This window comes from Falco punctatus (genome assembly GCF_963210335.1).
Source record: "Falco punctatus genome assembly, chromosome: 9".
Taxonomy (NCBI): Eukaryota; Metazoa; Chordata; class Aves; order Falconiformes; family Falconidae; genus Falco; species Falco punctatus.
Genome location: NC_137589.1, coordinates 47,144,980 through 47,156,057, shown reverse-complemented (window position 1 = coordinate 47,156,057; position 11,078 = coordinate 47,144,980). Strand labels below are relative to the sequence as shown.

At 49.1% G+C, this 11,078-nt stretch overlaps 1 protein-coding gene across 3 annotated transcripts in view; it reads left to right on the top strand.

Moving 5' to 3' along the window:
- The first annotated feature begins 240 nt into the window (after window positions 1–240).
- Window positions 241–11,078, top strand: part of GPSM1 (G protein signaling modulator 1) — an 81,100-nt gene continuing 70,262 nt past the window's right edge. Inside the window, exons 1-2 of one of the 3 annotated variants that reach the window (XM_080401960.1) lie at window positions 250–372; window positions 1,019–1,078. Coding sequence is in view for 1 of the 3 variants with exons in the window: in XM_080401957.1 (XP_080258083.1) it covers window positions 314–372 (59 nt within the window). In the remaining 2 variants the exon portion in view is untranslated. Of the gene's footprint in view, window positions 373–1,018; window positions 1,079–4,040; window positions 4,370–11,078 lie in introns of those variants that run through there. The other 2 variants (XM_080401957.1, XM_080401959.1) reach the window with 2 other exon arrangements.

Below are 11,078 nucleotides of genomic sequence, written 5' to 3'. Positions count from 1 at the left end.
CCTCCCGAGGCTGCCGCGCCGCTGCACCGCGCCTCGTGCCGGGGGGCCGGGTGGGCGCAGCCCCGCAGCGGAGGGTCCCGCCCGGCCCCGCTGCCCCCGGAGCCGCGGCCCCGGGGCGGGCGGCGGCGCCGGGCGGAGGAGGAGGAAGGGCCGCTGCCCGCCGCGGGGCTGACATCAGCCGGAGGAGGGGCCTGCCCGCGAGTTTCTTTGCTCGGCGCATCACTTCCCGCCGCTGCCATACTCCGCTGCCCGGTGCCGGGCTGCAGCCGCGCCTGCCTCCGCCGCGGCGGGCGGCTCGGCGGGGCCGGCGCCCATGGCGTGCCCGCCCGGTGCCGACAGCCCGGGCTCCGCCGCCCGCCGGCTCTACTCGAGGTGAGCGGGGCCGGGCGCTCGGCCGCGGGGGACCCGGAGCCGCCCGCTGGCCCCGGAGCTGCGCCCGCCGCCGTGGGCAGCGCGCCCTGCAGCGCCCGGGCCCCTCGGCGGGGGGAGCGGGGCGGGGGGCGGCGGCGGCTTCCCGGAGCGGGAGCGCGTCCGCGGGGGGCGAGGAGCTGTTGCGCGCCCGGGGACCCGGCGGGAGCGGAGTGCGAGGAGATGGAGGGCAGGGAGGTGAGGGTCGCTACGTGGGGCAGCTCCGGCTTCCTCTGCGGGCGCCGAGGTTGCCGCGGGGCAAGCTGTGGCTTTCCTTGGCGCTAGCCCGGGGCGAGCGGCTGCCCCCGCCGAGGAGGCTGATGCCGGAGCCTGGTCTGCGCTGGGCATTTCCATGGGAGGCTCCTGATCGCACTGCAGAGACTTTTAAGTCTCAGCTTGAAAACTGGGCGCTACAGAAATTCACACAAGGCTGGCAAAAAATAGCTTCAGGCTGTCTGTCGTTCGTTAAAATAGCCCATCTTGCCCATTCTTTCCACTTAGACCAAAAATAAAAAAGTCTAAACGAGAGTCAATGCGAGGCCTTACAGCATTGCTTAGAGCGTCGGTGTTTATGCTGTTTACCCTCACTGTGGTTTTATTTCTCCTCTAGCAGTCAGAAGCGGAGATAATGCAGTATCTGGACTAGAGGGTGAAACAAAAAAACCCCGAAGTACGTGCAATATAGTAGCTTTTCATCAATTCTCTTTGCATGCTTTGTAATAATTAGCATGGCAGCAAGTGGGTTGTCTGGTTTTATGTGTATTGGTTCATTAGGACAGCAGGTGTTTCTTGTTTTGGTTGAGAAAATGAAAAGAGAATGCAGAGTTACAACCATTGGTCTGCCTACCTGGTGGAGCTGCAGAAAAACACTGGCTTTTCATCAGACTGGATTTTTTTTTCTTTCTTTTTCTTTTGTTTTTCTTGAAAACTTTTTGAGGAATAGGCTTTGGCCCTTTTTGGGAAGGAAATCCTGGTTGTTGGCTGCGTACCACTAACATGTGCCTGTTCAGCGTGGTCCACACTGCTACCACCTGTTAGCGATGAGAGAAGAGAAATGGGAAGCACCTCTCCTGTGGCTTGGTCAGGGTGGCTCTGGCAGGGTGTGTGGTGTTAAAACTGTCTTCAGGCTTGCACTGCAGGCCTTCAAAGTACATGTTGCTGCAACCTCTCTGTCTGCTGCACTGTTAATGGAGCTGTAACTTAAGAGGTTTTTCCTTAACTTCACTGTATCATAGTGTAGAAGCTTCTAGCTTGAAGTAAATGACTCTGAAGTCCAGCTGGTAGGCATACCTGTGGTGATGGGTGGAACCTCGGGGGACTGTTCAGGTGGTAAAGCCAGAATGACTGATGTCAAAGTTTTAGTGATTTTTTTTTTTTTTTTTTTTTTTTGCCTGGGAGCAGTAATTCAGGTGTAAGAACTGCAGAAGGTGCCTGTGCAGACAGGCACTCCTGCTTATCTGGGGGATGGTGGAAGGTGTATTCCTTCTAGGAAGAGGGATGGGGTGGAAGGAAGCATGCCACAAAGAGATGAAAGCATTCATTTTACTACATCCCTTGGTATTTCCCTAAATTCAGCCCCTCCTAAACAAAGGCATCTGTTTTGTTGTGCTCACAGCAGACAATCTGTATGCTGACTCAGCCAAACTCTTCTATTTACAGCAACCAAAGTTGGGAGCATCTCTGCTATAGCAGTAATACACCATATGCAATTTTGCAGAAGAGGTCCTGTGTAGCACTTTGTCTGTTCTAGCTAACTTTTCTGATGCCATTTAATTAATTCCTGTTGCTACAGTGGAACTGATAGTCTTGAGGAAGACTTGGTGGAAGTACAGGGCTTTGGAAGAAGTTGAGCAGGGCTGGCGTGTCTGTGGTGGCCAGCTCCTGGTATTGGATGTAGAATCTTTGGTGGGGCTTGTTGGAAATGTTGAGCTCTGTGATCATGCTTCACAAACTTGAGCTGAGCAAGTATTATGAGCCTGAGTTAATGCTTTATTTTCCATGGGGTTTTGATCTGGTACTAATTTAAGTGTATCCAGTTCAGCAGCATGTAACCTCTGAGGACTTCTGTCGGACAGAATCTGGGCTGCAGGAGCGGTGAAATACCTGCTTGCAGCAGGTTTTCTGCTCTTTGCTGCTGCCGCAGATAGTCTCACTACCTGACCTTGTGCTGCCTACCTGACCTTGAATGCATAGGAAGCACCAAACCCATCAAATGATGCCCCTGGACCATGGCTCCTGAGAGTGTCAAGGTCATGTTAGGGACCAGTGTCCAGAGACCTGCACTGGATTTGACCCATTGTTTTTAAAAGGTCACTCTGGAGATTTTAGAGTCTGGGAATGAGGCATGGGCATGTTCTAGGGAAACCACTGCTGTCCTGCAGTGACATCACTGAGACATTATTGATCCCACACAGAAAGAACATTAAATAATGCTGCAATTGGAGCAGAAATGTATAAAACTGGAATGAAAACTCAGATAAGTGTGCTTTGTTCCTTCCTTCTGGGTGTCCCTTTCCCTTCCCCTTGTTCTGCATTCTCTTGCAGTGCTATGTATTTTCAATAGAGCTGTTGGCTTTTGTAATGTTTACTAGCTTTTCTTGATTGTGTCATAAACAGTCTCCATCTCGCTCATTAACATCAGTACAGGGGGTACCTGACCTGAATGCACGTTGGGCAATTAGAGTGCTCTGTGAGCACCACGGATCTTTCTAGAGATAGCAACTTTCTCCTGTTCTGGTGGGAAAACTGAGATGGAAGAATCATTGGCCTTCTGACATGGAAGGCAGTAAGAGAGGCTATAACTCGGGGTGGTGGTGAAGGCAGGATAAACTGGTGTTTGCAAAGCTCATTGGGAAGGAAGTCCACTGTTGGGGTGGGCCTCCCTCTGGAATGGTTCCTGTTCATTTTGCGCTTATCCAAGGGATCACGATGCTATGAAATATTACGATCGTTTTCCTGCTGCTACTACTTGTAAACTTTCAAAAATTTGTAAATCTGGACTTCATATAACACTAAAAGCACTGTTGCCATTTGTTCATTCAAAAGGAAAAGAAAAAAGTTATATATTGCTTGCTTTTAAGATACATTTATTCTCTTTCTGGTATTTATTAGCATCTGCCTCAGAGGTGAGAACTGGTACCACCAGCCATGCCAGTTTTGGTGTTCATTTGGAATATCACTGAATACTCAAGTGAGTAAGCCTTCTGGTGATACTCCTGGCTCTGTGTTAACCTGGGCTGGATCTGAGCAGCAGTGTGGTGACAAAGAGCGCTCTGCCTCGTTGCAAATCCTCTGAGCCTGAAGGTTGGAGAGCTGTTGGCTCACAGGAGGTTGGCAGAGGAAGACGGTGATGGGCTTGCTCTGTGGTACTGGGAAGGGGCTCAGGTGAAGGATTCCCTTTGCACTTGCTAAAGATACTGCTGAACTACTGCAGTAGCAGCTATTGCAGACCCTGGCAATAGCTGAGGCAGTGGCGGAGTTCAGGAGAGAGAATACACCTCACCTGAGCAGCCAGGTGAATGCTTGGCTGCTGGGGAGCCTGGCCACTGCTGCCACACTCAAAGTAGCCCAGAGGCCACTCTGCAGTTGGTCTGGCTGTGCAGGTATCCGAGCCAGCAGCGCTTCGCCTGGCACTGAGCAGCCGGGCTGAGTGGGTGGCACTGTGAGCGAGGTACTCGCAGGTCTGGCTGGGGCACTGATGCCTGGGGTAGCTCGTGGTAGGTAGGATGGATGAGAAGTAATTACTTGTAAGTCTTTGCCTGAAGAAATACTTGGAAGTTGGTGCAGTTGACATCTGTTGTGTAACCAGGACCTATGCAGAAAATACAATGTTGACATGATTTTAAACTGTTTGAGCTTGCAGGATACTTTTACATGCTGTCTGTGTTTGACTTCCTGGCAGATTTCCCCTGTCTCCCTATTCTGATGTTCCAAATTGTCACAGCTGTCCTCTTGTCTCCAGGTAAGGATTTTCCTGCTGGAAATGAGTGTTGTGCATGCTGTGACTGAAAGTAGTCTGTCCTGGGTGGGCAGGTTTGCGAAGGGGGGGGGGGGGCTAGTTGGCATCACAGTGAAAATGTGGTGTTCTCCACTGCCAGAAAGCTGGGAATGTGGAAATGACCCTTTTTTTGTATTTACTCCATAGATCTAACTTGAAATTGCTTATTACATTTGAGAATGCTGTCTTAGAAGTTTCTAAAAGATTACAATTTTTCTTTTGTAGGCCTGTGCAGTCAGTCTCCATTAGTCAGAAGGATGGGAAAAACGGGACAAGCATTTCTAAAATAGCTGTGCTGCATAATAGGCGGCCTGAGCAAAAATTATATGATAGCTTAGCGTGCAGTGTTGGTTTTGTTGACATCTGTTTTGGGACATGTTGAACAACTCGCTCGTAGTTTCAGCATTTGCGAGTAATGTGGTCATCCCAATGCGGAGCCAAGCAGAACATTTAGTCTCCACCACAGCAGGGAGAGGGACCCTTGCTGGCCAGACCTTGACTGGGAATCCGTGTCTGGCTTTGTTGCCAGTTTCCCCAGGACCTTGGGCATCACTTTTGATTCTTCTGTGTTTCTCCTTGTGGGATGTGGGGAGAGAAGCTCTCTTTCCCTTCTCCCTTTGGTCTGATGTTAATTGGGTTGGGGATGTGCCTTGTACCTGTGCAGTGCCTAGCACAGCATGATCTTCATCTTACTTCTGACCTCTAGGTGCTGCTGCAATACAAACAATTGTTGTCTTCAGGGCATTAATTTGACTTGTATGAGCACGTGTGAATCAAGTTGAGATGATACACAGCTTTTTCCTGTGTACTGACTTGCACTTCACTCAAGTCATGCCAGGCCTCCTGCTTGTTGTGCCTTATGCTCCTGGGTTGAGAGCTGTCCATCTGGATTCTTTATCCCAAAATACTTCGCATTGTAGAAGGCATTTGTGCCAAGCAGACTAGAAAGAGAACTTTGTGCGTTGGCCACATGCTTGTGGGTTATGCCGTGTTTGCTACTGTGTCAGCTGAAGTCAAAGAAGCTTATGTGACTCGTGTGTATGGCCCGAGGGCACCCCTTGAAGCTAGCTCCCTGCGAGAGGTACGGTTAATGCTCTGTTTGGTCACCCTGGGGCCTAGCTGAGCAGAGGAGTGAGTCTGGAAGTGAGGCAGCCTTTAGCCCTTCCTGGCTGGGATGTTGTCCGTGAAGCATGAGCGAGCCGCACTATCTGGTGCTCCATCGCTAGCTACTGAGGTGCCTTCTCCTAACTGTTCCATTAGTCATTAAATGCATCTCTCCTGGGAAAGTATCTGAAAGAGCTTGTGGCTAACAAGGGAGAAAGGACACTGTCTGGAAAGGGTTCCTATAATCAGGAGATTGGGGGGGTGGGGGTGGCTGCTGGGGCAGTCTGAAGGGCAGAGAATGTCCTTGGGGTCTGTGGTTGGTAACAAGGACCTCTTGCCACTGGGTTGTGGTTGGATCATGGTGACCAGGTGTTGCAGGTTAGTTGCCTCCATGGATAATGGGTCCCATTCTGGATCCAGATCTTATTGGAGCTTTGGCTGGTGTCTGCAGCATGACTTCTATATGCCATGTGAAAATCTTGTGTGTAATTAACTTCTGTTTTCCTGGTGGATCTGCTGCCTTTTATTTTCAAAGTCAGGGGAGCAGTGCCTATTACACCAAAGGATGAAAACTCCTTATTAAGGCTGAGAAATTGATTTGTCACAGAAGAGTGATTTTAAAATTCCTTTGTGGTCATTTCTCTCTTCAGTCAAATGCCGCGGAACCGTGACTGCTCTGGTGACGATAGCAGAGACTTGAGAGGTGATGGGAGACTAGAAATACCTGGGCAAAGGAGACTGGAGCAGGCTGCATAGCTCAGTTGGCATTCCCCTCCTCCCGCTCAGTAGTGAGTGTTTCCCAGACATTGGATTTATTCCTGATCCATTACGTAAACAACAGGGGAAAGCCTTACCTTGGTGTGCGCCTTGAGGATGAGCAAAATCACAGCCAGCAGCAGGAAGGCTTAGAATTAGATATGTTGGTAAAAGGCTGGAACATCTGTTTCTTTCCCCACTACACGAGGTCTGCAGATTTGTAGCGAAATATCTGCAGTATGCTGTGCAGTTAGGAAGGGATTTTTTTAATGGACTATGGCTAATAGAATTATGTTTTTTAGATGAAGTTCATCAGGATGGAAGATCCTGTCTGGATTCAAACCAATAGAGTGTGTGTGTATGTTCCCATTAGAGCAAGAAGAGGTCTCCAGCCCTGAAGGATGGACTGCCCTGAGGGGTGACATCCCCCTCCTTCTTCCCTGAGCCAAGCTGGCTGCTGTGCTTGGGACATTGCTGGTGCTTTCAGCTGGAGGTGCACTTGAAGCTTGAGCAAGGACAGAGGAAAGCCAGTGGGGAGATGGCAGTCCTGGGGCAGGGCAGACCTTCCCTTGCAGCTCTGCAGGACCACCCTGCTGCCACCTGCCCAGCCCTCCTCATTCTGTCCTGAGGTGGATCTGGGGTGACCCTGGCTTGTGTCCTGGGTCCCCTGCTCAGCTGGTGACTTCCTGGCTTGTCCTATGTTTCCTGCAGCCATGCTGCTTTCACGTGTCCCCAGGGCACAACTTTGTTACTGCACCATAATCACATGCAGTTTGCGCTTTCCCTACAGCAAATACTGGTATGTCTCAAGCTTCATCTCCCCATACTCTGGTGTTCCAGCCCTGCTTTCTACTCTGTGCTGTCTTGCTGCCTCTCTAACAGATCAGGCTTTCTGTCAGCAGAGAATATAAACTATCTTTTTTTGTGCTGCTGTGGTTGCTTTTTTGCTCTCTTGTATTTTTGCATTTTAGGTGATGTCCAGAGTTGCATTCAGCCTTGCTTGAAGAACAGGTTTGAACTGTCAGGTCTTATGCTGCAAGAAGCCACCAGCAGCAAGTTTCTTGATGTGGAGGGATGCATCTTATTTAACCCTTGATACCTCTCTGCTTTAAGAGCAATTTTATCTCCAAATTGCTGCTCAAGTATACCTAGTTTCCTCCGCTTCCAGTCCTGCCCTGTGTATCACTTTGATCAGCCAGCCCAGCTTTCAGAATTCAAAACCATTTCCCTGTTATAAAAAAAGATGCCAACCAAAGCCATGAAACAAAAATTCCTTCTGCCTTTGGGCAGGCAGACTACATAGCCTGACCACAAAGTGGGGCTGTTGAATTCTGGGCCTGGGCTATTTATATTGTCAGTGGGAAAGCTTTCCATTGACTGAGCTGCTCCCTTCCGAAAGATACTTTCAATTAAATGTTATTTCACAGATCTGACTTCCTAACTGGCTTAATTTAACTGGTACAAATGGAATTTTTTATTTTTCCCCCCATTGAAAGCTGAAGAAAATAGAAATAATCTTGTTGGAAGGCTACTTGCATTCAGAGTCACATCTATCTGTTGTTAAATGTAGTAAGCCAACAGAGTGTAAAACCGTGAAACAAAATCCACAACCAGAAAGGTAACGGTCCTGCCAGTGCTTGGTGAGGAGAAGGGGAAAGGGGACGCCAGCTGCCCCTGGCTTGGAGCACAGCAGCACTCTAAACAATGCCCAGTGACGTTATGCAACTACCTAGGGAAGGAAGTGAAAATTTATCATTACAGTGCAGTTTCAAGGGCAATATTAAATGAGTAATTTGCGGCACAACCCCCTGTACTTAACTAACTTCTTCTGGGATAAAATGACAGGGCTGGTAAGGGCAATAGCAGTGGCCTCTCCACCAGGAGTGGAGAAAATGCAGGCTCTTTTTTAGAAGTTAATCTGAGGCAGTGGTGATCCTTCAAAGTGGGCAGCCAAACCAGCGTGATGCTGCAAGTGTATGACTGGTCCCTGTCCCAGTGAAGCCTGGGAAAGGGGGAGCAGGCATGTGCTGAAGCATCTCATTGATATCTGATTGTTCTTCCTTATTTCAGGGGAAGTAATAAAAAGACCCCTTTGCAAGGCCTTAGACATTGGAGCAACCATGCAAACTCTGAATGAATTACTTGGAAGGCAGTGCTACACTCTGATCGCTACCTTTGGGCTAGAAATAAATATCTTAAAAATCTTTTGCTGTTGCCAGTTTTCTTTCAGCAAGAAGATTTTGCCCAAGGATGTCCAGATTGGATGGAGCTTTGAGCAGCCTGGCGTAGTGAAAGGTGTCCCTGCCCATGGCAGAGGGGTTGGACCTAGATGGTCTTGAAAGTCCCTTCCAACCCAAACCATTCTGTGATGACAGGCACCAGAACAACATGCCTTTCCTTTCTGACTCTTTGAGATTAGAAATGATGTAGCTGAAGAAGCTTCATCTTCCGCTGTAAGTCAGTAGCTCTGTGCAGCTGTTAAACCTGAAGAAATTCTGAAGGAAGAATATTGGATTGTCTAGTGCCCCCTCATGCTTGTGTGTTACACTTTGCATTTGCACCCTTTGGAGCAGTCAGAGGGGCTTTTCTCTGTGAGTTTGGTGCTAATGCATCTTTCCTTCAGATGCTGCAGGAGAAAGATTAAGAAAATGGATTTAAAATGGGGAAAAGACCTATATTGTTAGTATAACATAACTTGGTGTAGAAGCCATTTCATGTTGAGCCCTGGCTCCACCTGAGAGCAGATGTTTTGTCTTGGAAGCAGCTTTTAAAAAATGTATGAATAAAACTTAGTGCTGTCAGTTGATATATGCAGTTTGCTCTCTGAGCTGCAGAAAATGATGGCTGTTATGCTCCTGGGAAGCAGCTTTGAACATGCACTGCATGATCGGGCTCCTTTCCTGCCCTGGGGACCCAGCTCCGTTTCCCTCCCACGCTCTGGCTGCCGGGGAGCAGACCGACATGGCTTGTGCGAAAGCAAAGCGCTGCCCCTCTAAGCCCCTTTCTGGATGCTCTGTAGAGCTTGCTGTGGGCCGGGGTCTGGCTGCTGATCCATCGTAAGACCTGGGGCAAGTTACTCGATTTGCAGCCTTGCTCGTGCTTGCCTGCCCCGTCAAGCCAGTGGAGGAATGACTTTTGCTGTGGGATTGCAGCAGGCTTAGCGTGGGGAGACCAGCTTTGCCGTGGGGCTTGCAAGTGTTGTGGCAACACACGTAATTTATAGTTGTGTTGAGTTCCTGAGGGGATGGCCCAGCCCACTGCTGGGACAGGCAAATGGGGTGTGTGTGTGTGTGGTGGAGTTTCTCTGTGCCTTGATTTTAAAAAGCAGCACAGCTGTGTGGATTTGCAGGTAGAGTGGCTGGGTTTGCTGTACCAAATGACTTTGCCAGGTTGTGCGTTTCCATGACTTGCTTGATGCTCCTGTGATTTTGCAGACCGCTGAGCTATACGTGCTCTTTAGTGGCTATCACGGCAGGTGCCTTTTCTGTGTGCCCTGTGCGGGGGCTTGGCTGGCGGTGCCTCCATGGGCACTTTGGTGTAAATTGCTACAATTTCACACACTCTGGCTTGGAGCAGGTTGAGTGCAAATTAGCTGTGGAGCAAGCTTCTCCAGTGATCCATGCTGCAGACTTGAGGTTGTTTTTGTGTGCTCCATCTGTGGAGTATCCATTCATGCCTGAGGAGAGCTAGAAAGGGCTGATTAATATTAATCTCTCTGGAGCTATTTGTTAATTACTGTTATTCATGGTTTGTATTATGGTACTGCCTAGTGTCCCGTGCTGCTGCGCTAGTCTGAGTGGATCCTGGAAAGGTTATATCCGTTCCAGGGTTTTAAAGTGCTTGGTAAACATCAGTATTTTATTGCAGCCTTTCTGGGAAATATTGTTCCTGTTTTCAAGGGTGAAAAATTGTATAGTCTTCAGGATGAAAGAAGATAATGGTGGCAAAGCTGGGAGCTGAATGTCCTGACTTCCCACTCCTTCCTTTCAGCACTTCCTTACCCATGTCACAGTGAGGTTAATTGTGAATTGAAGAGGAGACCTTGGCTTTGTCTCTTACTGAACCAACACAGCAGCGCTGCACGATACTACAATGGTTCTGCTGTTCTGCTTAATATGGGAGGGAGCAAAAGGTTGTTTAGAAGGAAGTTAGCAGCTGGTGAATTAGATATTAGGCTCTGCCTGTTCACAAAGTGTGCCTTGCAAATGTGGTAGGAACACTGCAAACCACAGGCCCCAGGGGGGAGGAAGAGGGCAGCCTGGGTGGCCGTGGGGTCTAGGCACTGCGAAGAACCCAACACCAGGTACTGGCTTGAAGAAAGAACAGCCTTGAGTTGTTGGAGTGCTCAGGCATTTGTGACTCTATGTAGTTATCTGTCTCCTAGGCTTTGAGAAGAGAGCAGTTAATGTAAAAAGGAAGAGAAGGATGAGGAGAAAAATTGTTCCTTAGCAGAAAATTGCCTGTAAGTTAAATCACTTAAGAACTGAGTAGAGTTCCTGGATGGCCTGCCTTGAGAGGTGGTTGTCTTTGGGGTGTGGTGAAAGATGGAGAGAGAAAAACACATCTCTATTGTTAACAGTTAGGCAGGAAGCTTTATGGGATGTTCAGTGGCTGCTGGTGCTTTGAGGAGGGTCCTGTTGTTGCTGTGCTCCAGCTATGCTCTTGTGAAGTTACCATACCACAGCTGAATCTGCATCAGAAATCAACCCCTTTTTTAGCAACTGTCTGCGGAGATTTGTATTGAGAAAATGGCACTATGGATTGTATCTTGCTGCAAAACACAGAGGCCATCAGATCTGACTTGTTTACTGGC